Below are 26433 nucleotides of genomic sequence, written 5' to 3'. Positions count from 1 at the left end.
GGTTTTGGATTTTGCTGCCATTCTGGTAACAGTCTCAGCGAAGCTTTACTGCATTCGATAAGGGCACTTACTGTCTGAGTTTTACTGAATATTATATTTCCACTTCCCCTTTATCTGAGATGTCTTTTCCTGAATAAATATTATTCAACCTAATCGTCTGTCGTCTACATCAATTACAGTCGTTAGAACAGAACCCTTGTTATACAGTTATTCATTTTACTTTTATGTCGTATCTCTGCATTTTATTAGCTCGCATTTCTAGCCAATGTATAGACTATTTGGATATTTGTGGTAAGGTCGTAAGGGATCAAACTGCTAAGGTCATCGGTCCCTGGCCAGCCGCTGTGGCCGAGCAGTTCTAGGAGCTTCAGCCCGGAACAGCGCGACTGCTACGGTCGCAGGTTCGAATCCTGCCTCGGGCACAGATGCGTGTGATGTCCTTAGGTTAGTTAGGTTTAAGTTCAAAACTGGCTCTGAGCACTATGGGACTCAACTGCTGAGGTCATTAGTCCCCTAGAACTTAGAACTAGTTAAACCCAACTAACCTAAGGACATCACAAACAGCCATACCCAAGGCAGGATTCGAACCTGCGACCGTAGCGGTCTTGCGGATCCAGACTGCAGCGCCTTTAACCGCACGGCTACTTCGGCCGGCATAGGTTTAAGTAGTTCTAAGTTCTACGGGACTGATGACCTCAGATGTTTAGTTATACTACAATGACTACATCGAGCTATTCTATTTAAACAGAGTTGTGCATAGCCCCAGTACCTAAAGTGCGTGTAACCGCAGGTTAAAAAAAAAAAAAGAAAGACGCAACACTTTTGCTCGTATAGACTGCTGTTTAGGAAGAGCAACTACATTAGCAGTAACAGTTAGGTACCCTCGCAGTGTTTTTTGAAACACTCTAAAGTTGAAGATGTCGGTGGCGACTCATCGTGAAGTCCAGCTCCTTCTCATCGGAATACGCACACACACACACACACACACACACACACACATACTCACCTCCATAGTATTCACGCAGTGAAGGCAGAGTGTCGGGGTTGCAGTATGTAGTATTCCCCACACTCCACGAGTCTGCCGCCATGTCTGAAGCCATGACGGAGTCCGTTCACACGCCGAGGGGTGGCCGACTGCGCTGCATCTCCTCCACACTCCGGCCTGGGAAAGGTAAACAACTTTTACACGCATACACTATTGGCCCTTGGAACAGAAGCACAATGAAAGTTGTATGTAACAAGCGTTAAACTGGCATGGCGAGTACTACATGCTTCGGTATGTAAGTGATTATCACTTCAGAGCAAAATTTGGAAATTTGTGGTAAGGTCGTATGGGACCAAACTGCCGAGGTCATCGGCCCCTGGCCGGCCACGGTGGCCGAGCAGTTCTAGGTCCTTCAGTCCGGAACCGCGCGACTGCTACGGTCGCAGGTTCGAATCCTGCCTCGGGCATGGATGCGTGTGATGGCCTTAGTTAGACTTGGAGCAGGAGAGGCACCACAGGACATTTTAATTTCCACTGTCTATTCTTGTACGAAGCTCAAAAACGTAACAAAACACATTTTTTTACATGTGAAATTTCATCATTTTTTCACTTACTACTGGCTGCATTTGTTGCTATAGGTACACTTTTCTTCCTAAGTAAGAGAAATTCTTCGATGACTTTTCCACAGCATACAAACCATAGTTAAAGGTATATGAAACTCTAAAAGTTATTTAATTTATGAAAAAATGAATGAACTGTTACATTTTCAACTTCATGTTTAGAAAAAACTCAAGTTTTATAGTTAGTCTTCTCAATTTTTTCCACAGTTTTAATAGATTTGGAAATTTTAGAGTTTCATTCACCTGCAAGTACTGTTTGTATGCTATGAAAAATTCATTGAAGAATCTCTCTTACTTAGGAAGGAAAGTGTACCTATAGCAACAAATGCAGCCAGTAATAAGTGAAAAAATGATGAAATTTTACATGTAAAAAAAAAGGTGTTTTCCTACGTTTTTGAACTTCCACTGCGATGAGTGTGAGTCCTCAATCCTTCGTGGTCATGGTGACAAAGTTTTATGAATTTATTTGTAAAAGTATAGACAGTAGAAATTAAAATGTCCTGTGTTGACTCTCCTGCTCCAAATCGGCCCGTTTGACGTCCTACCCCCGTTAAGTAGTTCTAAGTTCTAGGGGGCTGATGACCTCAGATGTTAGGTCTCATAGTACTCAGAACCATTTGAACCGTTTTTCATCGGTCCCTAAGCTTACGCACTAACTTAAACTAACTTACGCTAAGGACAACACACACACACCCATGTCCGAGGGAGGACTCGAACCTCGACGGGGGAAGCCGCCCGGACCGTGACAAGACGCCTGAGACGGCGCTGCTAGACCGAACCGGTATTTCAGCGCAATCTCACAAAATAGTTAAGAGTGGCGCTATTAACGGGGGTTGGACAAAAAGGTAGGACCACAAACACAACGCATTACCGTGAACAATATTGTGAAGGAAACAAAATAGACTCCACTCGTCTCGGAATGGGTAAATACAGGCCCTCTACAGTTTTCAAGGGAACCTTATACCATTTTTCCTGAAAAATAGTGGCAAGTTCCGATAACGATGACGGTGGTGCATAGCAATGCAATAAGTAGACCATAAAGGCTCAATAATACTGAGATCTGGTGACTGCAGCGGCAAGAGGAGATACGAAAGCTCACTTTCGTGCTCACAAAACCAGTCCCGCACCATGCTGCCCGTGTGAATAGGGGCTGTGTCGTCGTAGAGCAGAGCGTCAGCATTGGGGAACAAACAAACGGGATGGGCCTGACAAAAAAACCGTCACATAATCCTTGGCAGTAAGTAATGCGACTTTGGGGAACAACCATGGGTCAGATGGAACACCACAGTGCTGCCCAAATCATCACCGAACTCCTCTGTCGAAACGTAACCTCGGACAGAAGTCCGAAATGGCGAGGAAAATTTGAAAATTTGTGGTAAGTTGTTATGGGACCAAACTGCTGAGGTCATCGGTCCCTAGTCTTACACACTACTTAATCCAACTTAAACTACGAGGTTAGTTTGAAAAGTTCTCGAAACGGAATAGGAAAAAAGTACTTACACCACTGAAACTTTTTTATTTCTCAATGTAGTCTCCTTGCAGATTAATGCACTTCGTCTAACGAAGTTTCCTCCAGGCCTGCAAAATAATTGTCAACTTCGGCTATCAATTCTTAGTTTAAAGTGAATTTTCGTCCACCAAGAAAAATTTTCAGTGTGGAGAAGAGATGGAAGTCTGACGGAGACATATCAGGTGAATGAGGCGCGTGTGGCAACAATGCATACCTTAGTTCGTGTAATTTTGCCATGGCGACGGCACATGTGTGCGGGCGCGCGTCAAGAGTCGCAACACCCATCTTGCAGATAATTTTTTCATTTCTAATTCTTCAGTTAAATGTGATATTGAAACGTACCTTTAGAAAAATTTATGAATTACTGTGCTGATAAATCTCTTACATCATTTGATTTTCCACTGATGGTGGCTAACCTCAAACTGCACAACGCTACGGGCTGTTCACATGCAACTGCCAAATACTACAATGGCGAATATTCCAACAATGCCAACCAGCCACAGACTGCACACAGCACAGCCAGTGATTTTCATACAGAGCGCTAGCCGAGCAAAACTGAACGTACTCAGACATTTGTCTCTTAACTTATTCTGATCATCACTAAACTGACACAATATTTTTAGAGCAACGCAATCTTTCAAAAATCCCTACAAAAGAATGGCCCTGATTAACAATAACCTATACCTTTCCTCAATCACTTACCTCACAAAAATCTTCATTACCCGAACTACTGCAATACAGCGAGCGCCAATACTGCCAGCTAAATAAAAGATTCTAACTACTGAAGGCACTAACTACTGATAGGCATAGTTAGCAAATGAAAGATTTTTGATAGAGAACAAACAATGTATTTACCTTAATAGTGTGCAAAAGTCATAATTTATATATATATATCAGTTCTTGACATCCAGTCTTACAAATTTACTCTCTTTGATGGACACACGTCCAGATCATCCGCTCTCAAAATTGTGCCATCTCTCTCCCCACATCCACTACTGCTGGCGGCTCACCTCCAACTGCGCAACGCTACGCGCTGTTCACCCAGTCTTACAAATTTACTCTCTCTGATGGACACACGTCCAGATCATCCGCTCTCAAAACTCCGCCATCTCTCTTCCCACATCCACCACTGCTGCCGGCTCACCTCCAACTGCCCAACGCTACGGGCTGTTCACATGCAACTGCCCAACACTACAATGACGAATATTCCAACCAGCCACAGACTGCACACAGCACAGCCAGTGACTTTCATACAGAGCACTATGTGACGTTACCAACATAAAAACCTAAACAGCCTACTTACAATATATCCTTTCAGACGACAGCTGGCAAGCGTGAGCAATTTCACGAACTTTCAATTGGCGATCCTCCGTAACCATTTTGTGCACTTTTGCAATGTTTCTGGAGTAGTGACACATCTTGACCGACCACTGCGCGGATCATCATCTAAGTCCTCCCGGCACAATTTAAATTCATTTGTGCACTTGGCAACAGTTGAATATGAAGGAGCAGAGTCCCCCCACTGTACTCTGGAGATCGGTATGAATGTCTTTTGCTTTCATATCTTTTTTTACGAAGTACTTAATCACTGCTCGAATGTCGATTTTTTCCATCATCACCGATCACTACCCGGGAACAACAAGAGCCACATCATCTCCACAGCGCTCTTCCAAGAGCACTGACGTGGCACGTGTTTACAGGCAACAGTCCAATGAATATCACGTGAAAAACTCGTTGCGATAGCGCTGACCTCTTGTGGTTATTCCGAGAACTTTTCAAACCACCCTCGTAACTTACGCTAAGGACAACACTCGCACCCATGCCCAAGGGAGGACTCTTAACTTCCGACCGGGGGAACCGCACGAGACCTCTGCGTGGTCTAGGGCGCCTTACCACGGTTAGCGCGAAACGGCGTGAAACAAGACCTGCCCGACTACATGAGTTTCTTCCATTACTCCAAGTTTTATGGCTTCCGCACCACTTTTTCCTGTTACAGGCATTTGCATCACTGATGTGCTGTTTTGGAATTCCAATTCCCCATGCAATTCCTTGCTCATGGCGCTCCCTCCGCGCGGGATTAGCCGAGCGGTCTTGGGCGCTGCAGTCATGGACTGTGCGGCTGGTACCGGGGGACGCTCGAGTCCTCCCTCCGGTATGGGTGTGTGTGTTTGTCCTTAGGATAATTTAGGTTAAGTAGTGTGTAAGCTTAGGGACTGATGACCTTAGCAATTAAATCCCATAAGATTTCACACACATTTGTTTTTGACACCTTTCGCAAGTGCGACATTCAGTACTGCACCGACTCTCACTGCTGCCGCCCCTTTATTTTTCGTCACAATCGTCTTCAAGGACCGCCCATCACGATCACTCAACACATACTCCCGTCCGCATTATGTTTTTCCGCTTTCCCTAACTGCGGTATAAATCTTCTACACAGTGTCTCTCGAAACATCTCGTGTCCGTTGGTTATGGAAGCACCCACCGTACGTGCAGAGGCCGACAATTTTCCCACGTTAGAATTCAGGTAGGTCCGGCATAATGCACTCGCAACTACCCAGAACACAGCCTGCCCGGCTAGCCGGGCGTTCTCCCGGGTTAGATTCCCGGCGGGGTCAGGGATTTTCTCTGCCTCGTGATGACTGGGTGTTGTGTGATGTCCTTAGGTTAGTTAGGTTTAAGTAGTTCTAAGTTCTAGGGGACTGCTGACCATAGATGTTAAGTCCCATAGTGCTCAGAGCCATTTGAACCATTTTTTAGCCGCGCGTTCTAACGCACTGTTACCTGAGCGGGAAGGCGTGCGGGTTCCCGGCACGAAACTGCCCGGAGGATGAGTGTCGAGGTCCGGTGTGCCAGGCAGCCTGTGGATGGTTTTTAAGGCTATTTACCATCTGCCTTGGCGAATGCGGGGTGGTTCCCCTTATTCCGCCTCAGTTACACTATGTCGGCGATTGCTGCGCAAACACTGTCTTCATGTATGCATACACCGTAATTACTCTACCACTCAAATATTTGGGGTTACATATCATTGACGTCGGTTTGCAGTAGGGTTTTGGAGCATATACTGTATTCAAACATTATGAATCACCTCGAAGGGAACGATCTATTGATACGTAATCAGCATGGTTTCAGAAAACGTCGTTCTTGTGCAACGCAGGTACCTCTTCATTCGCACAAAGTAATGGCCGCTATCGACAGGGGACCTCAAGTTGATTCCGTATTTCTAGATTTCCGGATAGCTTTTGACACCGTTCCTCACAAGCGACTTCTAATCAAGCTTCGCGCCTATGGGGTATCGTCTCAGTTGTGCGACTGGATTCATGATTTCCTGTCAGGAAGGTCGCAGTTCGTAGTAATACACGGCAAATCATCGATTAAAACTGAAGTGATATGAGGTGTTCCCCAGGGAAGCGTCCTGGGACATCTGCTGTTCCTGATCTATATAAATGACCTGGGTGACAATCTGAGCAGTTCTCTTAGGTTGTTCGCAGATGATGCTGTAATTTACCGTCCAGTATGGTCATCCGAAGACCAGTATCAGTTGCAAAGCGATTTAGAAAAGATTGCTGTATGGTGTGGCAGATGGCAGTTGACGCTAAATAACGAAAAGTGTGAGGTGATCCACGTGATTTCCAAAAGAAATCCGTTGGAATTCGATTACTAGATAAATAGTACAATTCTCAAGGTTCTCAATTCAACTAAGTACGTGGGTGTTAAAATTACGAACAACTTCAGTTGGAAAGACCACATAGATAATATTGTGGGGAAGGCGAGCCAAAGGTTGCGTTTCATTGGCAGGACACTTAGAAGATGCAACAAGTCCACTAAAGAGACAGCTTACACTACACTCGTTCGTCCTCTGTTAGAATACTGCTGCGTGGTGTGGGATCCTTACCAGGTGGGATTGACGGAGGACATCGAAAGGGCGCAAAAAAGGGCAGGTCGTTTTGTATTATCACGTAATAGGGGAGAGAGTGTGGCAGATATGATACGCGAGTTGGGATGGAAGTCATTAAAGCAAAGACGTTTTTCGTCGCGGCGGGGTCTATTTACGAAATTTCAGTCACCAACTTTCTCTTCCGAATGCGAAAATATTTTGTTGAGACCAATCTACATAGGTAGGAATCATCATCAAAATAAAATAAATCAGAGCTCGAACAGAAAGGTTTAGGTGTTCGTTTTTCCCGTGCGCTGTTCGGGAGTGGAATGGTAGAGAGATAGTATGGTTGTGGTTCGATGAACCCTCTGCCAAGCACTTAAATGTGAATTGCAGAGTAATCATGTAGATTCCGCCTCAGTTACACTATGTCGGCGATTGCTGCGCAAACACTGTCTCCATGTATTACTCTACCACTCAAACATTTGGGGTTACACTCGTCTGGTATGAGACGGAAGGGACGGAGGGAGGGGGTATGGGTCCACTAGGGGCCGAACCACACAGTAACCCTGGGTTCGGTGTGGGGCGGCGGTGGGGTGGGTGGACTGCTGTGGCCTGTTGTGGGGCTGTGACCCACTGAGGGCTACGGCCAGACGAAGTCTCCCCATCGTTTCTATGTCCCCAGTTTAATACACAATACACCTAGAACATTGCGCTGTGCAGGGTAGCCACGAAGTCTAGAGTGCCTTGCCACGGTACGCGTGGCTCCCCCATTGGAGGTTCGAGTCCTCCCTCGGGCATGGGTCTGCGTGTTGTCGTTAAAGTTAGATTAAGTAGTGTGTAAGCCTAGGGACCGATGATCTCAGCAGTTTGGTCCCATAGGAACTTACCACAAATTTCCAAATTTCTACCACCTAGAAAACGGTAGCGACCACGACTGACACGTGGAACGTATTGAGGACATTTCACAGGTGCCGTCCATGGTCAAATACAACAGTGCGACGTACAGACTTGGCTGTCACGTGCATTTATGTTCTAGTATGCATTTCTAGCGGTGTTTCCATATATTCGTCCAGTCCTTGTGGATCCATATGCATTATAAATTAGTCCCCCACTGTCCTTTTCTGTCTATATGTTCAGACCGATGTCAGGAACTACCAAATGGTTACAATTAAATTGCAGCTACTCACAGAGGTCCAGTGGGGGATGTAATTATCGTATGGCACCAATCTCGGTAGACATTCTAACGCATCAGTGTGGAAACAATTTACACTGGCAAAAATTAGTTCCGATTTTGGCCATCAGGTGTAAGCCTGCCGCAGTAGAGTACCTCGCTGACACCAGCAGTACTTACATTGAACAAACTGTGTAGGTGGCGGTAAATAGCAACTTCAACGTCATTCATTTTTCACTTGCTTGACCTTTTCTGCCATCGCCTCGTTCCTAATTCATTACATATGGAAACATTGCTATATGTATTTCTTACATTCACAGTGCTGTATTTGCACCTATTGGCCAAAACGGGAACTAATTTTTCCCATCGTAAATTGGTTCCACATTAACGCATTAGAACGATAATTACAGCCCACACTATACATCTGTGAGTAGTTGCACTTTAACCACCCTATACTAAGGGAGTCTGCTGTTTTGCTGTGGTTTTCACTAAAAGATATACAAATTTACGACGTAGATTTGTATACATCATTTACTAGCGAACCTGGCAATGCTTCGCAATTGCTAAACTTGTGCAGGAATTTGATATATTTCCTAAACTCCTTCGCCCTCTCTCTGCCAACCTGCTCCAATCTCCTCTCTTTGTCAGTCTTCTACACCACTCATTCACCTTTCTGTGCATCGACTCCTCCCTACCCCTACCCCCCTCCATCACTCTTCTCTATGCATGCTCTCCTTCCCTAGTTAGTTAGTTAGTTACGTGTCCATTGATCAATGTCACAGGAACCATTATGATTGTCAAGTGCATGAGAAATGCACACATGAATTAAGGTCTTTTTTAAAATTTTTATTACCCACTCCATTCCCTCAAATGGCACAAAATGCATGTATTATACCTACAGATATATTTATTCCTATTTTGAATTAATCTTTGGTATAGAAGGAGTTGTCAAGGAGATGTGGTTGCAATTTATTTTTGAAACTATTACTGCTGTCTACCCGACATTTTATTTAATCTAGTAATTTATAGAAAAGTTTCATAGAAGTATATTTTACCCCCTTTCTGCGCCAACGATAGGTTAAATAGAGTATATTGTAAATCCTCCTTCCATCTGGTATTGTAATCATGAATGACACTGTTGTTTTTAAACTGGTCCATGTTGTTTACTGAGTAAATGTACTGTGAGGCTGTTGTAAGAATTCCTAACCTTTAAACAGATGCCTACAAATGTACGATTATGAGCCCCACACATTATACTAACCACTTTCTTTTGAGCAGTGAATACCTTTTGCCTAAGTGTTGAGTTACCCCAAAATATTATTCCATATGATATCAGAGAGTGAAAGTATGCAAAGTATGATAGCTTGCTAATTTCTATATCCTCACAATTATCAATTATTCTGATTGCAAAAGTTTCTGAACCTAGTCACTTTAGGAGATCCAGAATACTAATTTTCCAATTAAGATTCTCATCTATATGTACATTCAAAAACCTAATACGCGCTACCCTGGCTACTAAGTTCTGTAGATGTGTTAAATTTATTCAAGGTACTGTACTCCTTGCAGTAGATAATTGGATGTACTTTGTTTTTTCAAAGTTCAGAGCAAGCACATTTGCAGAAAACCAATCAGTAACTTTTCTAATGACATTATTTTTCTATTGGAGTTTCTTTTACTGAATTAATAATGATGCTTGTATCATCAGCAAACAGTTTCAGTTTATCTTCTTGTTTCAGATAAGAAGCGATGTGATTAACATATATCAAGAACAGAAGTGGAGCCTGGAGCGAACCCTCTGGAACACCTAATGTAATTTCACCCCAATTGGATGAAGTGGGAAACTTCCTTAAATCACTTAAACCATATAAAGAAAGTTTTCGCTTCCTGTTCTGTAGATATGATTTAAACCACTCATACACTGTTCCATTTATACCATAGAATTGTAATTTCTGTAACATAATGCCACGGTTCACACAAACAACTGCTTTGCATAAGTCACATTTTACTATTTAAAAACTCTGTTACGTGGGCAATGAAATTGTATATTGCTGTTTCAGTAGAACAGCAGTTTTGAAATTCAAACTCTGATTTACTAAGCATCCCATTACTGTTGAGATGGCTAACCACTCTTGAGTACATTACTTACTTGGTGATTTTTGAAAACGCTGTAAGCTAGGATACTGGGCAGTAATTATTGACATCTATGGTGTCCCCTTTTTTGTAGAGAGGCTTGAAAATAGCATATTTTAACCTGTCAGGGTGAGTACCTTGAGTTAGTTATGCATTACAGATGTGACTCTGAACATCAGCTGTAACTGCTTCATATTGCTTTAATATCTTGTTAGAGATATCATCTACTCCAACAGAACATTTATTTTTCAAAGATTTAATGATTTTCCTTATTTCACAAGACACTGTTAAATGAAAATTAATCTGACAAGAATTAGTCAAAACTGACTCTTCCATGTATTGTTTGGCTTTTTCTTTTGAACTATTCTGACCAATTTTTTCACCTACACTAAAGAAATTATTGTTAAATACAGTAGCTACTTGTGTACTGCTGGTTAAGATGGTCTCATTCTCTTTAACAGTAATACTACCTACACCAGCGGTTACTTTTTCCGTCTCTCTTCTAATAACATTCCATATTAATTTGATTTTCTTGTCCGAGTTGTTAATTTCATCTCTAATATACATATTTTTTGATTTTCTGACAACTTTTTTCAGCATGTTACAATAATTTTTATAGTGTAAAATTACTTCTGGGTCTTCACTAATTTTTTGTGTCTCATACAATTTTCTTCTTCTTTCTCCAATACCAGTAGTGAACCAAGGTTTCTTCGAAAACTGTTTGGTGTTACCTTCAGTAATATTTTTGGGGAAATAATGTTCGAAATGGTAATTAGATTTATCAAGAATTATGTTGCATTTATCATTAGCATTTGGCTCATTATATACATCTCCCCAACTAACATTTCTTAAACTTTCTATAGATTCTGGACTGACCAGCCTTACACTTTTACTTAATGGTTTCTGAACTGTACACCCTACTAGATTTTGTAGGTTAATCAATTGTGCATCATGGCATGATAATCCATTTATCACAGGGAAAGCAAGTGTTAGTTTTACATCCTCTTGCTGTAAATATACATTATCTTTTATAGTGCTACTGTCTTGAGCTATACATGTAGGGAAGTTGATAATTGATTCTAAGTTATATGTCATTAATAACACATCTAATTCACTTTTCCTGTCAGAATTGCTTAGAAAGTTTACATTGAACTCACCACAGATTAATAACTTCTTCTTTTTGTCTGACAGACAGCATAATAGGGAGTCAGACTTTTTATGAATAGCTCCCAAACTCCCAATGGGGCCTGCACACTCTTGCTAATATCAACACTACATTATCTAGCTGTAGTTCATATGCACAGATTTCAAACTGCTGATTGACACGAAATTTATTTACTTCTACAGTTTTGTACTTATACCCTTGTTTTGTGTAAATGGCAACTCCTTTTTTATCCATGACAGATCTACAAGTGTAAGTGCTAAATTGTACCCATTTATACTGACACTTTCCATCCCCATAGTTACATGGTGTTCAGACAGACAAAGTATATCAATCTCATTCTTATTTTTGAAATCATCTAAACACACTAACAGCTCATCTACTTTATTTTTTATTCCCTTGATATTTTGATGAAGTAGTATCAATTTACTTCATCAAAATTGATACTACCCTTAGCTTTATCCCTATTTAGTGCACATGAAGCTTCTTTTATTCTATTTTGTTTGGTTGTTGTCTGTCTGGACTTTTGCTTTAACCTAAGAAACCTGTTTTCCTGGTACCATCAACCACAGGGATCATCCCTTGTTTGACTGTGGCCTCCATCACAGTATATGCTAGTAGAGAAGCTAACTTGTCTTTCCCCTATTTAGGTGCAGGCCATGTGAGTGTAACCCCACCTACCGATATCATCAACTGGAACAACACTTATGTGAGATTTTGCCAGAGTCTGGAGCATCCCGTTCAGCTCAGTGTTAACATGCCTTACAGCAGTGTTTGCCCAGGCCCGATCATGGTGCTGAAAGACCTCCACAAACCACACATTTGTGTGCCCAATTTCTGCTCCTATTGTGTCCAGGTCACTTCTCATACTATATCTTGGATTGAAAGCCAGGCTGTTTCCTCTTCCACCAACTATAATTACCTGATCTTCCTTCTCAAAGTCCCTACATAGCTGACCTAAGTTTTCCGTCACCTGGCTAGCACTTGGTTTCAAAAAACTTGTGACCTGGTATTCTGCGCCTAATTTCTCCTTAAGCTGCTGGCCTACACCCCTCCCATGACTGCTACCTAGAATCAGAATTCTTCTTTTCCTATTCTGATTTGATCTCGATGTCTTTTTTCTTTAAGCTAATATTCTGCTTCAACATACATTCAACTACATCTGGATGAAGCTCTTCCTACACTACTTCAGATAGCAAGCCAAACTGATTTACTAACTTAATTTCTGAAGGTTTTTCAACATTTTCCCTTTTTCGCCCTTTGGTTGCAGTCTTTTCCCAGCACCCCGTTTCTTTTTCTTCCTTCCAAATTCGCGTTTTCTAATTCAGCCTTAAGGGCACAAATTTTTGCCTCTTATTCAGCGATTTTTCTGACCTTTCTACATAACGTACATTGCCATGGATGAGCCTCATTATCTGCCATCGTTCCCTCGCCGCTACATTCGCCCCAATGAAACCATAACAGCGCCTGCTTCAGATTTCTAGGCAAACACCACATTTGTCGCACATTGATAGAAAAATTTACGCAAAATTTACCCAAAAGCAGAGAGTAACTTGGCAAAAGAGCACTGAAGTTTCGTAGCCTGTATCAATACGTAACTAAACGCTAATATAAACAAACAACTTACTTCCGAAAGCTTTAATCAACATCGTAAACTCTATATGAGAGACACGAGTTAATGTAACTTTGAAGCGCTACGTCTAGTCAAAAAAATAAAGATCTACAGTCGCCCGAAATTTACGCCTAAAATGTAAACAAAATTAACGACTATCGACCTTCACAAAATACTTTCTTTTCGATCAAAATACGCTCAGAAAAGCAAACCTTCAATAGATAGCGTAGCAAAGAAGTAATTGCACCAGTCTAAAATGTAATATTAATTAAATTAGAAGAAGTAATTGCACCAGTCTAAAATGTAATATTAACTAAATTAGCTCTTATTTCAATGTTAATCACTTAACTCAGAGAGAGTTCTGTGGACGTGTGTCTGTCAGATTGTGAACTAACCTTGATTGGGAATGGACGTCGCTTAAGATGATGGCTACATCGACAGGGATCATTGCTATACAAGACTTTCAACTGATGGATCTGTGAGGAAAGTAGCTTAAATGACGTACTTCACATAGATTTAATCTGTGAACGGGTAGGGCTACAGAATTTCGGACAATTCAGATGTCGAATTAGTGTTCTAATCATAAGCCGATAAGCGGTAAGTACACATTTCTTGTTTTCTGTGGAAACGACGCCGAGGAAGAAAACAAAACAGTACGTTGTTTCGTATACAATTTTTGATTGAAATTGTATGCAAACAGCAAGGATATACACGTGAGAAACAACTTATCTAATGGTTTACACACCTTCCTATCGTAGCTGAAACTGACTGCAAGAAAGGAAACGAAATAGCACATTTTCACACCACAGCACAACATGTTATTTCTCACAGCCAGTTTTAACAGAATAGCTGTATATTATCGTTTGAAAAAATATATATCTAATGTTTATCTAAATGTTTATCAGTGCATCGTGTCAAATTTTAAGTAAATCGGTCGAGAACCTGTTGAGAGTTTTGTGAACGTTTTCAGTGTATATAATGCATATATTATTTACATGTATTAAAAATAGAGGGTGACAATTATTGAATTATATGAAAAAAGACGTAAATCATTTACAAACAACGGGGTGCACACACTTTATTCAACATGTAAACGTCGCTACAGATATTCGGATTTAGGTTATGACATGATCGATATACTTGCCATCATTCGCGATGATGTGGCCCAGACAAATAGCGAAATTCTGCATAACCCGTTGAACTGTCGGAACATTGATGAAGTCGATGACCTCCTGAATGGCTGTTTTCAGCTCAGCAATGGTTTTGGGGTTATTGCTGTACATCTTGTCTTTAATATATCCCCACAAAAAGGAGACGATTGTGTTCAGATCCGGAGAATATGGCGACCAATCGAGGCCTGTGGTGTCACCGCCAGACACCACACTTGCTAGGTGGTAGCTTAAATCGGCCGCGGTCCATTTAGTACATGTCGGACCCGCGTGTCGCCACTGTGTGATCGCAGACCTAGCGCCACCACCAAGGCAGGTCTCGTGATACGAGAGAGCACTCGACCCCAGTTGTACGAGAACCTAGCTACCGACCAGATGTACGAAGCCTTTCTCTCTCATTAGCCGAGAGACAGAATAGCCATCAGCTAAGTTAATGGCTACGAACTAGCAAGGCGCCATTTGTATCAGTGCCTATAGCTTACGAGTATTCAAGAGAGATGTATTCCAAGGACTAATTAAAAGATAAGTAATAAGCATCTACATACTTTTCTTCTTATTCATTTATAAGTTCTCATGTTCCAGACTTCACGCCCGTCTGCGTTAGCCTTGCGTGCCCTATCGGCTACAGCGTTAGTCTAGCTTGCCTTTTCAGCCATCTCAACTTCACGGTGTCGGCCCAGCTACCGACACAACATTGGCGACGATTTAAAGTGTTTTCTGATTGCTTACATTTAATTGTGTAATGGCTTCGCCACATTCTCCAGATGTACTGTCCGAGTTTTATCGCTTGCAGAATCAGCAGACGCAGGCGTTACTGGATGCCCTTGGACAGCTCGTCCAGGGTCAACGTACCATTCAAACCGATGCGGCCGCCGCCGCTTCTTCGCTACCGCTGCCACTACACGCTGTTGCACCTCCCTTTCGACCATACGTGGCAGTCGATGAGACCTGGCACGAGTGGTCTCGCCAGTTCAACTTTCACCTCGCTGCCTACAGAATTCCAGGTAATGAGCGGCAGCCGTTTTTGCTTTCTTGTGTCGGTGTGTCCACATACCGTGTGATAGTGAAATTGTTTCCCCGACGAGACGTAGCAACTCTGTCCTACGAGGAAATTTTGTCTGCATTAGATGCCTATTTCAAAGAAACAGTTAATGTGGTTGCAAAACGGTATACGTTCTTTCGTACAAAACGTACGGCCGGTCAAACTAATAGGGAGTGGGTAGCAACATTGCAAGGACTTACTAGGGACTGTGCCTTTGAATGTGACTGTGGTCTTTCTTATTCAGATACAATGGTGCGTGATGCAATTGCACAGAACGTTTCTGATGTTCGCATACGGGAGCAAATTTTGAAACTAGTTAATCCCTCCCTTCAACAAGTGATAGACATATTGGATAGACAGGACACACTTGACTGTGCTCAGGAATCTTTTGGAACTTCGCCAGCCGTGTGTAACATTAACCGGCCCGCTGGACGCGCTGCGCGGCCCGGTCACCGGGCCTCGCGCACGTCCGCACAACTGCCATCGCACAAACAAACGCAGCTGCCGCCGCGCGCTAAGCCACGTGTGCCGCGCCAGCCCACAAATGTAGTGAAATCGTGCCCGCGGTGTGCTACTAGACATTCGCGTGAACATTGCCCGTCACGCCAAGCTATTTGCTTTTTCTGCAATAAGAAAGGACATGTTCAAAGTGTTTGCCGGAAAAAGCTCAGATCAGACAATCACAATCATTCCAGGCCCTTTGCTTCGCGCCGGAATCGAACCCAGGACACTCAGGCTCGTGGACCTTCGCTTATGGACATTCATGTCGTTAATTCCACTTCGTCCAGTGACACTTTCTCTAACAGTAACTGTGATCGTCCCACAAAAACTGTGCGTCGACGTCGCCGGAAATCACGTCCATTAGCAAGTGATTCTGTACCAGTGTCTGTTCCAATTGCACAAAACAGTCGCTTTTGTCGTCAGCAGGACAATAAACTTTTTGTGGACTTAGACTTTGAAGGCAACGTGATGCCATTCCAGCTCGATACCGGAGCTGCAGTTTCATTGCTCAATCACGACACGTACAAACAACTGGGCAAACCTCCGTTGCGTTCCGCAAATGTTAAGCTAACTACATATTCCGGACAGACAATTCCTGTGTTAGGACAGTGCAGCCTTCTTGCAACATACAAGGGACAAACAAAACTTGTGTCATATTACGTTCTTCGTTCTTCTTCTGCAGTGAACTTGTTTGGTCTAGACTTGTTTCAGTTGTTTAACATGTCTATTGTAAATCAGGTCCTATCAGTGAATCAGACTGTGCCTACAGACAGTGTTTCTCGGCTGTGTGACGAATTTGCAGACATTTTTGCACCGGGCTTGGGTTGCGCTAAAAACTATGAAGCACATTTAGAACTGAAGGTAAACGCGCAACCGAAATTTTTCAGGGCGCGCAATGTTCCCCACGCATTGCGTGATGAGGTCGCAAGAACGTTACACGATCTCGAATCACAGGGTGTAATTGAACGTGTGCAAGCTTCTCTCTGGGCCTCACCCTTAGTAATTTTGCCAAAACCTTCCGGAAAATTGAGACTTTGCGTGGACTTCAAGGCCACAGTGAATCCACAGCTAGTGACTGCTACTTTTCCTTTGCCCCGCCCGGAAGATCTTTTTGCTAAACTGTGCCCGGGAAAATATTTTTCAAAGTTGGACTTCGCCAATGCGTACTTGCAAATACCGGTGGACGACGAATCCCAGCGCGTATTGGTGGTTAACACGCATCTTGGATTGTACCGCTTCAAAAGACTGCCATTCGGGTGTGCATCCGCCCCTGCCTTGTTTCAGCAATATTTACAAACTATTTGTGCGTCGGTCCCTACTGCAGCAAACTATCTGGACGATATAGTGATCTCCGGACAGACAGAAGAAGATCATCTTGCGAACTTACGAACATTATTTCAGGTCTTGCGGCAAAATGGTCTTCGCTTGAGGAAGGACAAATGTGTGTTTTTTGCTCGTGACTTACCATACCTGGGACATGTCATTAATGCCCAAGGCATACATCCGAGTCCAGAGCACCTCCGTGCCATACAAGAATTGCCTTCCCCTCAAAATGTGAAACAGCTACAGAGTGTGTTGGGTAAAATTAATTATTACAATAAATTTCTGCGCAATGCCTCTTCTATTTCAGCTCCGCTTCATCGCTTACGGCGTAAAAGTGTTCCGTTCGTCTGGACGACGGAATGTGAACGCGCCTTTCGCCAGTTGAAATCGGCGTTGCTTTCTAATACTTGCCTTACGCCATTCGATCCCCAGAAACCCCTTTTGTTGATGGTAGATGCATCGGATTTCGGGATCGGTGCTGTGCTTGCGCACAAAGTTGGCTCGCATGATCGCCCTATTGCCTTTGCGTCCAAATTGCTCTCGTCTGCGCAAAGAAATTATTCACAGATAGAGAAAGAAGCTTTGGCTCTCGTGTTTGGTGTTACTAAGTTCCATGATTTCTTGTATGGTCGTCACTTTACCATCATCACAGACCACAAACCTTTGACATCGCTTTTTCATCCGACCAAGCCTGTACCTCCACGTACAGCGCAGAAATTCATTCGCTGGTCCATTCTGGAATGCTCGATGGTTGGTTCTGGTCGACGCCTTCAGTAATTTTCCTTTTGTTGTCCGGATGTCTTCCACGACGTCCTCCGCCACCATCCAAGCGTTGTCTGCTATCTTTTGCATTGAAGGTCTTCCGCAGACTATTGTTTCCGACAATGGCCCACAATTCATGTCCGCAGAATTTCAGTCATTCTGCCAGGCCAATGGTATTCAACATCTGACATCCGCGCCGTTTTCGCCTCAGTCCAACGGTGCCGCTGAACGATTGGTCCGGACTTTCAAGTCACAGATGTTGAAATTGAAAGAGTCGCATTCTCGGGAGGACGCATTGTTGCTCTTTTTGTCTTCGTATCGCTCTCAGCCCCGAGATGGTCGCTCGCCAGCTGAGTTGCTCCACGGTCGTCCTCATCGCACCTTGATGTCTTTGCTGCATCCGCCGCATCAGGTTCCTGTGCAGCGGCAGACTCCTGCTTTTGCTCCAGGCGACGTTGTATTTTATCGCAACTATCGAGGTTCACGGCGTTGGCTCGCAGGGCGCATTCTTCGCTGCCTCGGCCGCGCGATGTATTTGGTTTTGGGGGCCTCTGGTGAGGTGCGTCGGCATCTCAATCAGCTGCGCCTCTGTCGTCGCTCGGGTTCTGCCGCTCCCCGTCTGCTTTCAGCGACGGTGCCGTCCGGTCAGCGCCCTGGGGACCCATCTACTGGCTCGCCTCATCCCCAGGTGTTACCGACGATGCCTTCCATTTTGCCCCATGGCGACGCGCCACCGCCGCCGCAGCAGCAGCAGCCGCCGCCGCCGCCGCTTGTTCTCCCGCCGGCGCCGCCCGCGTTCGACGCTTCGTTGCAGCCGCCAAGCGCCTCCCAGGGTCACGCGCCGCCGATCGCTTCCCGTGACCAGCTGTCCTGCGCCATGGAACTCCCGCCCGCTCCGGACCACATGACGTCATCGCGCGTCGGCTACCCCGACGCTATGGAGGTTGACCCTTCGGTCCCTCCTGTCTCTTTACGGGCGCCTACACCGCATGTTGACGTGCACCCTGGGCTAGTTTTTCAGGCGTTTCCTAGCTCCCCTCGGACCGTATGGCCGGGTGCGGGTGGCACAGCCTCGCCTGTTGTTAGGCTCCCCACCTCATCGCATACGTCAACATGTGGTCCTCCCCACGGCGGGCGGAAGCCTTATCACACGACCGTTCGCCGATTTGCGGGGGAGGCATGTGGTGTCATCGCCAGACACCACACTTGCTAGGTGGTAGCTTAAATCGGCCGCGGTCCATTTAGTACATGTCAGACCCGCGTGTCGCCACTGTGTGATCGCAGACCTAGCGCCACCACCAAGGCAGGTCTCGTGATACGAGAGAGCACTCGACCCCAGTTGTACGAGAACCTAGCTACCGACCAGATGTACGAAGCCTTTCTCTCTCATTAGCCGAGAGACAGAATAGCCATCAGCTAAGTTAATGGCTACGAACTAGCAAGGCGCCATTTGTATCAGTGCCTATAGCTTACGAGTATTCAAGAGAGATGTATTCCAAGGACTAATTAAAAGATAAGTAATAAGCATCTACATACTTTTCTTCTTATTCATTTATAAGTTCTCATGTTCCAGACTTCACGCCCGTCTGCGTTAGCCTTGCGTGCCCTATTGGCTACAGCGTTAGTCTAGCTTGCCTTTTCAGCCATCTCAACTTCACGGTGTCGGCCCAGCTACCGACACAACAAGGCCCATGCTAGTGGCCTCTGGGTACCCCAGAACCATAATGCGGTCCCCAAAGTGCTTCGCAGGACATCAGACATTTCCCTGCTTCGATGGGGTCGAGCTCCGTCTTGCATGAACCATATCTTGTCGAAATCAGGGTCACTTTGGATAATGAGGATGAAATCATCGTCCAAAGCCTTCACGTACTGTTTGGTAGTCACCGTATCGCATCGATTATTCCATGCCTGGACACTGCACACTACACAGTCAGCTGTTGAGGGTGAAGAGACTCCTCGATCGCGAAATGCGGATTCTCAGTTCCCCAAATGCGCCAAATTTTTTTCGGTGATTATTGATGAACCCATTCAAATGAAAGTGGGCTTCATCGCTAAACCAAACCATGCAGTGCATACTAATTCCCATCATGCCCCGCGGCCAACCTTGTACTTTGAATGTCCTAACGCAAACCGTTCAAAAGTTACGACGATTTTATTTCATACAGTTCAATAATGGCCAACTGTACGTAGCCTATGTCCGTCCGAAAATTTATTAGAGTATCGTTTCAAATTTGAAGTAAATCTGTCAAGAACATGTTGAGAGTTTTTCTAACAATGTTTTCCCTTTACGCAGTGTATATATACTATATATATATTAAAGACATATATAGCCTATGTCAATCCACAGGTTTATTAGGGTATCATTTAAAAATATAAAGTAAATTGGTCAACTATTTTCTGAGTGTCTTCATGTAGCAGTATAGATTACTGCTGCGCCAGACTAGCTGTACAGCCGTAAATACGAGGGTCGGTCAAAAAGTAATGCCTCCCATTTTTTTTCTACTTAAAGAAATTAAGTTAAGTGAAAAATTTGAATTTGGCGCCATTCCTCAAACCTTCTTCTGCAATCCACTGCAGTAGTAACTTTCTGTGTCAACAGGTGGCAGCACAGCAGAAGTGTGTAAGATGGCCGACATCGATGTTCGTTTGAGACAGCGTTGTGTGATTGAATTCTTGAAAGCAGAAGGTGAAACGCCCATACGCATTCATGAAAGACTGAATAAGGTGTATGGTGTTGTGACAGTGGATGTCAGCACTGTTAGACGATGGGTTCGTCGTTGTAAGGAAGCTGAAGGGCAAACACCGTTGACTGACGAAAAGCGGAGCGGCAGGCCGGTGAGTGCAGTGACTCCACACAACATTCAGCAAGTTGATGACATCATTCGTGGTGACCGTCGGGTGACTGCAGATGAAGTGTGTCGCATTATTTCTCTTAGTAAAGGCAGTGTGATCACGATTATTAAACAATTGGGGTACTCAAAAGTTTGTGCACGGTGGGTTCCAAGAATGTTAACCGATCAGAATAAAGAGGCAAGGAAAACAATAGCCTCCCAACACTTGCAGCGCTTCCGTTTGGAGGGAGATGAGTTTCTGAAAAAAATTGTGACCGAGGACGAAACATGGGTGCATTTTTTTGAACCCGAATCAAAGAGGCAGTCAATGGAGTGGCGTCACACAAGCTCGCCGAGGAAGAAAAAATTCAAAACTGTGCGATCGGCAGGGAAAGTTATGGCAACAGTTTTCTGGGATACAGAGGGTGTGATTCTGGTTGATTTTTTGGAGCAGGGATGCACAATAAATTCTGTTCAATACGTCACAACCCTCAACAAACTTAAAGCACGTCTTCAGCGAGTTCGCCCAACAAAATCAATGGCAGATGTTCTTCTTTTGCATGACAATGCAAGACCACACACCAGTCGTCACACCTCTGACGAGATTGTCAAAATTGGATGGGAAGTTTTGCCTCATCCCCCATACAGCCCTGACCTGGCACCATCAGACTTCCATCTGTTCGGGCCACTAAAAGAAGCTCATCGTGGGATTCATTTTGAAGATGAGGAGGCCGTCAAAACATCCGTGCGTCAATGGCTTAGGAAGCAGAGCTGTGATTTTTACCGTGCTGGGATACATGCCCTTGTTCAAAGATGGACCAAAACTGTAGAGATGGGCGGAGATTACATTGAAAAATGACAAAATGATCCTCAATGTTGTGGTTTTCAACCTATGTAATTGCATTTAAATTTCCTGACAATTAAACGTAGAAAAAAAATAGGAGGCATTACTTTTTGACTGACCCTCGTACTTGGTGCTACTCGTGCGAAGCCGAGACGGGTGGATAGTTCCGTATATAAAGACAGTTGACACTAATGGGCACTAGACTATCTGTGCGTTGGCTGTTTGTGAGAACACCGTGTTACACAGTGTGTGAAAGGAGAGGAATCCGCTATAAAACTTGATTTTTTCACAATCAATCGCCTTGCAGAGATCACAAAAAATACCAGCTGGTGATATAGTACTATTTGAGGCTTGTGCTACCTGATGATGCCAATGGCCTTGCCGCAGTGGTAACACCGGTTCCCGTCAGATCACCGAAGTTAAGTACTGTCGTGCTGAGCTAGTACTTGGATGGGTGACCATCCAGTCTGCCGAGCGCTGTTGGCATGCAGGGTGCACTCAGCCCTTGTGCGGCAAACTGAGGAGCTACTTGATTGAAAAGTAGCGGCACCTGTCTCGGAAACTGACGTACGGCCGGGAGAGCGGTGTGTTGACCACATGCCACTCCTCGGTGCCCTTGTCCTTCATGTCCTGTTCGGGCGGAGTTTAGTTTAGTTTTACTATTAGATGAGTTAATGTATTGGTAGTATAATCAGACACTGCTAGTATTATAACAAATCGCATTAGAGAGGAAGCGACAGAAGAGCTGGTAAATGATACTTCCAAAGAATTATTAAATGGTTCTCTGAAAATGGACGCGTCTTAAATTTTGAAAAAACACACTACATTCAGTTCTGTATAACAAATTAAGTCATACCAACAATTGATGTAGCACATGAATAGGAGTCCGCGTAAAGGGTAGGGTGCTCCAAGTGTGTCGGTATACATATTAACGAAAACTTCCTCGAAGAAGCACATTACTGAGCTTCTCAAACGATTAAGTTTAGCTACTTTCGTTCTCCGCATAATTACTAATTTTGGAAACAAACATAACAACCTCTTGACATGTTTAGCATATTTCCTTTCAGTAATATCGTACGGAATAATTTTCCGTGCTGAGTAGTGAGAAAGTATTAACTTGCACAAAAGCGATCAGAAAGAAAAATATGTGTTGTTTACCCACTGACGTAATGTATGCACGTCTTCAAACCATCGTCACAGTACATGTGTCCGTTAATGAAATTCGTCGTAAGTAATCCATCTCAACTTCAGAAGAATAGTGATGTTCATGCACACAACACTAAGGGGGGGGGGGAGGGGGGGAATGACTTTTATTACCCATTGTTAAAGCTGTCAGGGGCTCAGAAAGGAGTTCACAATGCAGCTACAAAAATTTTTACTGATTTGCCAAGTAACATAAATGACTGACAGGTAGCGAAACAAGTATGAAATTTAATTTTAAATCATTTCTCCTGGAGAAGACCATCTATACCGAACAGCGAAAAACCGTTCGGAAGTTGCACATTTCACTTTTTTTATTCGCTCGATGACTAGTTTCGGGCCGGGACCCATTTACAAATCATCGTACCATGGTTAAGAATGGTATTTCTGAAAATGCAAAAATGTGCAAACGAACAGTTACAGCACATACAGATACTGTACCTCTGTAACAAAGTTATCTGTATGTGCTGTAACTGTTCGTTTGCTCACTTTTGACATGGTTTTTGCATTTTCGGAAATACCATTTCTGACTATGTGATGATGATTTGAAACTGGGTTCCGGGCCGAAATTAGTCCTCGAGTGAATAAAAAGCGAAATTTTCAGCTTGGTACTGGTTTTTCGTTGTACTTTTTATCAGAAGTTGCTGACCTGCAGCTATTCCAGCGTGCTGAATGTTCGTCCTTCCATTCCGTTGATGAATTTTTGCTTAAAAACTGGCAGCCAGTAATTCAGTTAAGTGTAGTTGCACGTGTTGGACTAAAATAACAATATGTTGACTAATGGTAACACTAAACATCTATACGTACCCTGTAAAGTGACTCGTTCCACACCATTTCGATAAATGAATCGTCCCTCCACATCACATCTATAGATGAATCGTTAAAATGATCTATGGAACGCATAATTAACTAACTAACTAATTAACTATCAGGATCCTGACCTATCGAGACGGTGGTTCACCGTTATGCAATTCCACCACTCACGCTGGAATCACCCAACTGGAATCGATGGTTGCAGGAGGGCCCTACTTAGGGTCAACGTATTGCAGGATCGTAGCGTCCCTACTAGACTAGCGCCCGAAAGGACAGATATATTGGTCACTCGACAGTCAATTTGTTTTTACATTATATTGTGTGGACTGAAGTACAATTTATTATTGTGAGCATCGTAAATATTAGTTTAAACCATACTCTATAGTTAGTCGGGTCAAATTTTTTAACAAACTTTGTATTCACAATAAAGGATGACAGCCAAAACAGTTGCGGTCATCCTTTATTGTGAAGAATTTCAACAGTTGCTGTTTCAGCCATGTTTAAAATCTTGATAACTTTGTATGGTACCACTCACTATTTTTCGTTTCCTGTGCTAACAGTGGCAGTATTATCTTTTCCATTTTGTAATTAAATTACCATCAAACCATACTATTAGCTCTTCCGACTTATTATTTTTTTTCGAATGGATTGAAACTAAGTAACAAAAATGTAAAAAGGAGACAAAGACAAAATTTCAAAAATGAATGAAATAAACTGAATGGTTAAGTCGAGTTCCTGCAACATTTCCATTACGACCAATATTCTCCTTCTTGTTGCATCTCTTCCTTCGGAAGGAATTCTGTACAGTTTTCCTCCCTTTTCGCCTCGAAGCGGAGAGCTAAAAGCAGTGCATTGAGGCATTATTCGACTTCGAAGATACACGCCACATCCTATGCTCATAACGCTTGGGCCCACAATGGCTGCTATTGCCAGGTGACGCGATTTCAGGTAATCCTGAACTGCGGATGTCGGCAAAGGCAGGGGAGAAGCATAGCCATATTTTCCTTTATACAGAGCTTTAGATGCTATTGCAGAGACATCTAGTGGTACACTGAGGTACTCTCACGAATGTAGTGCATTGCATGTCACTTATGACGTTCACAGCAACAGCCAGCGTAGAGATTGTGCTACGTGATTGTGGCGGATTGTGACAGGTTTCTTTTTTTTCTAGTAATCATATTGAGGCGATCACTAACAGTGGAAGTAACTATATCTGAATGTACTGTGACGTAAATTTGAGCCTGTACAATTCCTTTTGTGAGTGCTTTCGAAATGAAACATGGAGCAGTATGTGCTTTTCTTATAAATTTATTAAATTTTAGGTCCACTTTTGCTTCTTATTTAGGATGATAATTTGGTTTAGGTTATATTAGTCCATCGAAGTTTCGAGATGTTGTATTGTGTCAAGAAAAGTGTGACATTCCTTTCAGGTGTATCTTATGAAATGATGGGTAGTTGAAAACTTTATGTCCCAGTGGTTCGAAAGTTAAACTTCCTCATGAAAACAACTGAATGTTTCCAATTTGCCATTTTCTTGCGTTTGTTGCTTACTGTGACAATAAAGGTTAATTTAGAGAAAATTTTTAAAATCATATTCCAGACTGAAACCACCAACTTAAAATAATTGTTTCTTTTCTTTTGACATATACGGGGGATAGGCAAAAAAATGTGACCAGTGGTAGTAATAGTATGGTTGTGTTTGACGGTCAACAACGCATGTAAGGCACGTGTCGCGCTGGACTGTGCGTGTTCAGTAGGACCAGGCATCAGTGCAGGCTGTTTACGAGTAGTGCACACTTCGTATCTGCATCCAGAGGCGAAGGTCGACGGGTAAGGAAAGACCTAACAGAGTTCCAAAGAGGGCAGATTGTGGGGGCTCGATTAGCTGGAGCATCAGTAGCAACCAACTTACTGAATGTTTCAAGAACAAATGTTTCAACAGTCATGACAATCTACACAAAACATGGATAGACATCATCGAGTAAACGTAATAGTGGACCCAAATCAAAACTAAATGACATAGATCGTCGTACGCTAACACGAATTGGGTCAAAACAACACAAAATTACGGCGGCTAAAGTGACTTCAGAGAACAATAGCCGACTTCGACACTGTCCGCCGAGAGCTCTATAAAGCGAATATTGCTGTACCGAAAACACCAGTGACGACAACAAACGCAAAGAAGAGTAAAACATGGTGTTAGGAGAATAAATCCTGGACGGCTGATCAGTGGAAACACGTCATATGGTCCGACCAGTTTTCGTAATTTCCAACATAGGACTAGGTTTACGTCTCGAGAACACCAAAAGAAGACTACAGTCCTAATTGCTTGATTCCAACGGTTAAGCGTGGAGGCGGAAGTGTGATGGTGTGGGCAGCCATATCAAGGTATTCTGCTGGCCCCAACATTACTCTCAAAGGCCGTGTTACAGCTAACGATTATGTGAACATTTTAGGTGATCAGGTGCACCCCATGATTCAAATGCTGTTCCCCAACAATGATGCCATATTTCAGGACGATAATGCACCCATTCACACAGCCAGGAGAGTACAATCGTGGTATGAGGAGCACGCAACTGAACTGCAGCGTCTTCCCTGGCCACCACAGTCCCTGGACTCGAACATTCGCGAACCCTTGTGGTTGGTATTGGAGGGCAGACTCCGGAGCAGATTTCCGCCACCCGTGTCACTACAGGAGTTAGAAGGGGTTCTGAATGAAGAGTGAAATAACATTCCACTGGAGACTATACAATCATTACATGCCAGTATTCCAATAAGAATCACAGCTGTATTACGAGCAACTGGGGTCCAAGCCCGTATTAATTGAAAGCACCACTTCCCCTGCTCGCCAGACTGCACAGTACTCCAAAAGGAGCGAAAA

At 43.5% G+C, this 26433-nt stretch overlaps 1 protein-coding gene across 3 annotated transcripts in view; it reads right to left on the bottom strand.

The window, feature by feature from the left end:
* The window catches only part of LOC126425074 (organic solute transporter alpha-like protein), a 559459-nt gene that overhangs the window by 448142 nt on the left and 84884 nt on the right, over nucleotides 1-26433 (bottom strand). For all 3 annotated transcript variants that reach the window (XR_007576259.1, XR_007576258.1, XM_050087986.1), the window contains exon 2: nucleotides 1007-1162. Coding sequence is in view for 1 of the 3 variants with exons in the window: in XM_050087986.1 (XP_049943943.1) it covers nucleotides 1007-1100 (94 nt within the window). In the remaining 2 variants the exon portion in view is untranslated. The remainder of the gene's footprint in view (nucleotides 1-1006; nucleotides 1163-26433) is intronic.

This window comes from Schistocerca serialis, chromosome 10 (genome assembly GCF_023864345.2).
Source record: "Schistocerca serialis cubense isolate TAMUIC-IGC-003099 chromosome 10, iqSchSeri2.2, whole genome shotgun sequence".
Classification (NCBI taxonomy): Eukaryota; Metazoa; Arthropoda; class Insecta; order Orthoptera; family Acrididae; genus Schistocerca; species Schistocerca serialis.
Note: the sequence above shows the minus strand (reverse complement) of the source record. Positions and strands in the feature narration are given on the sequence as shown.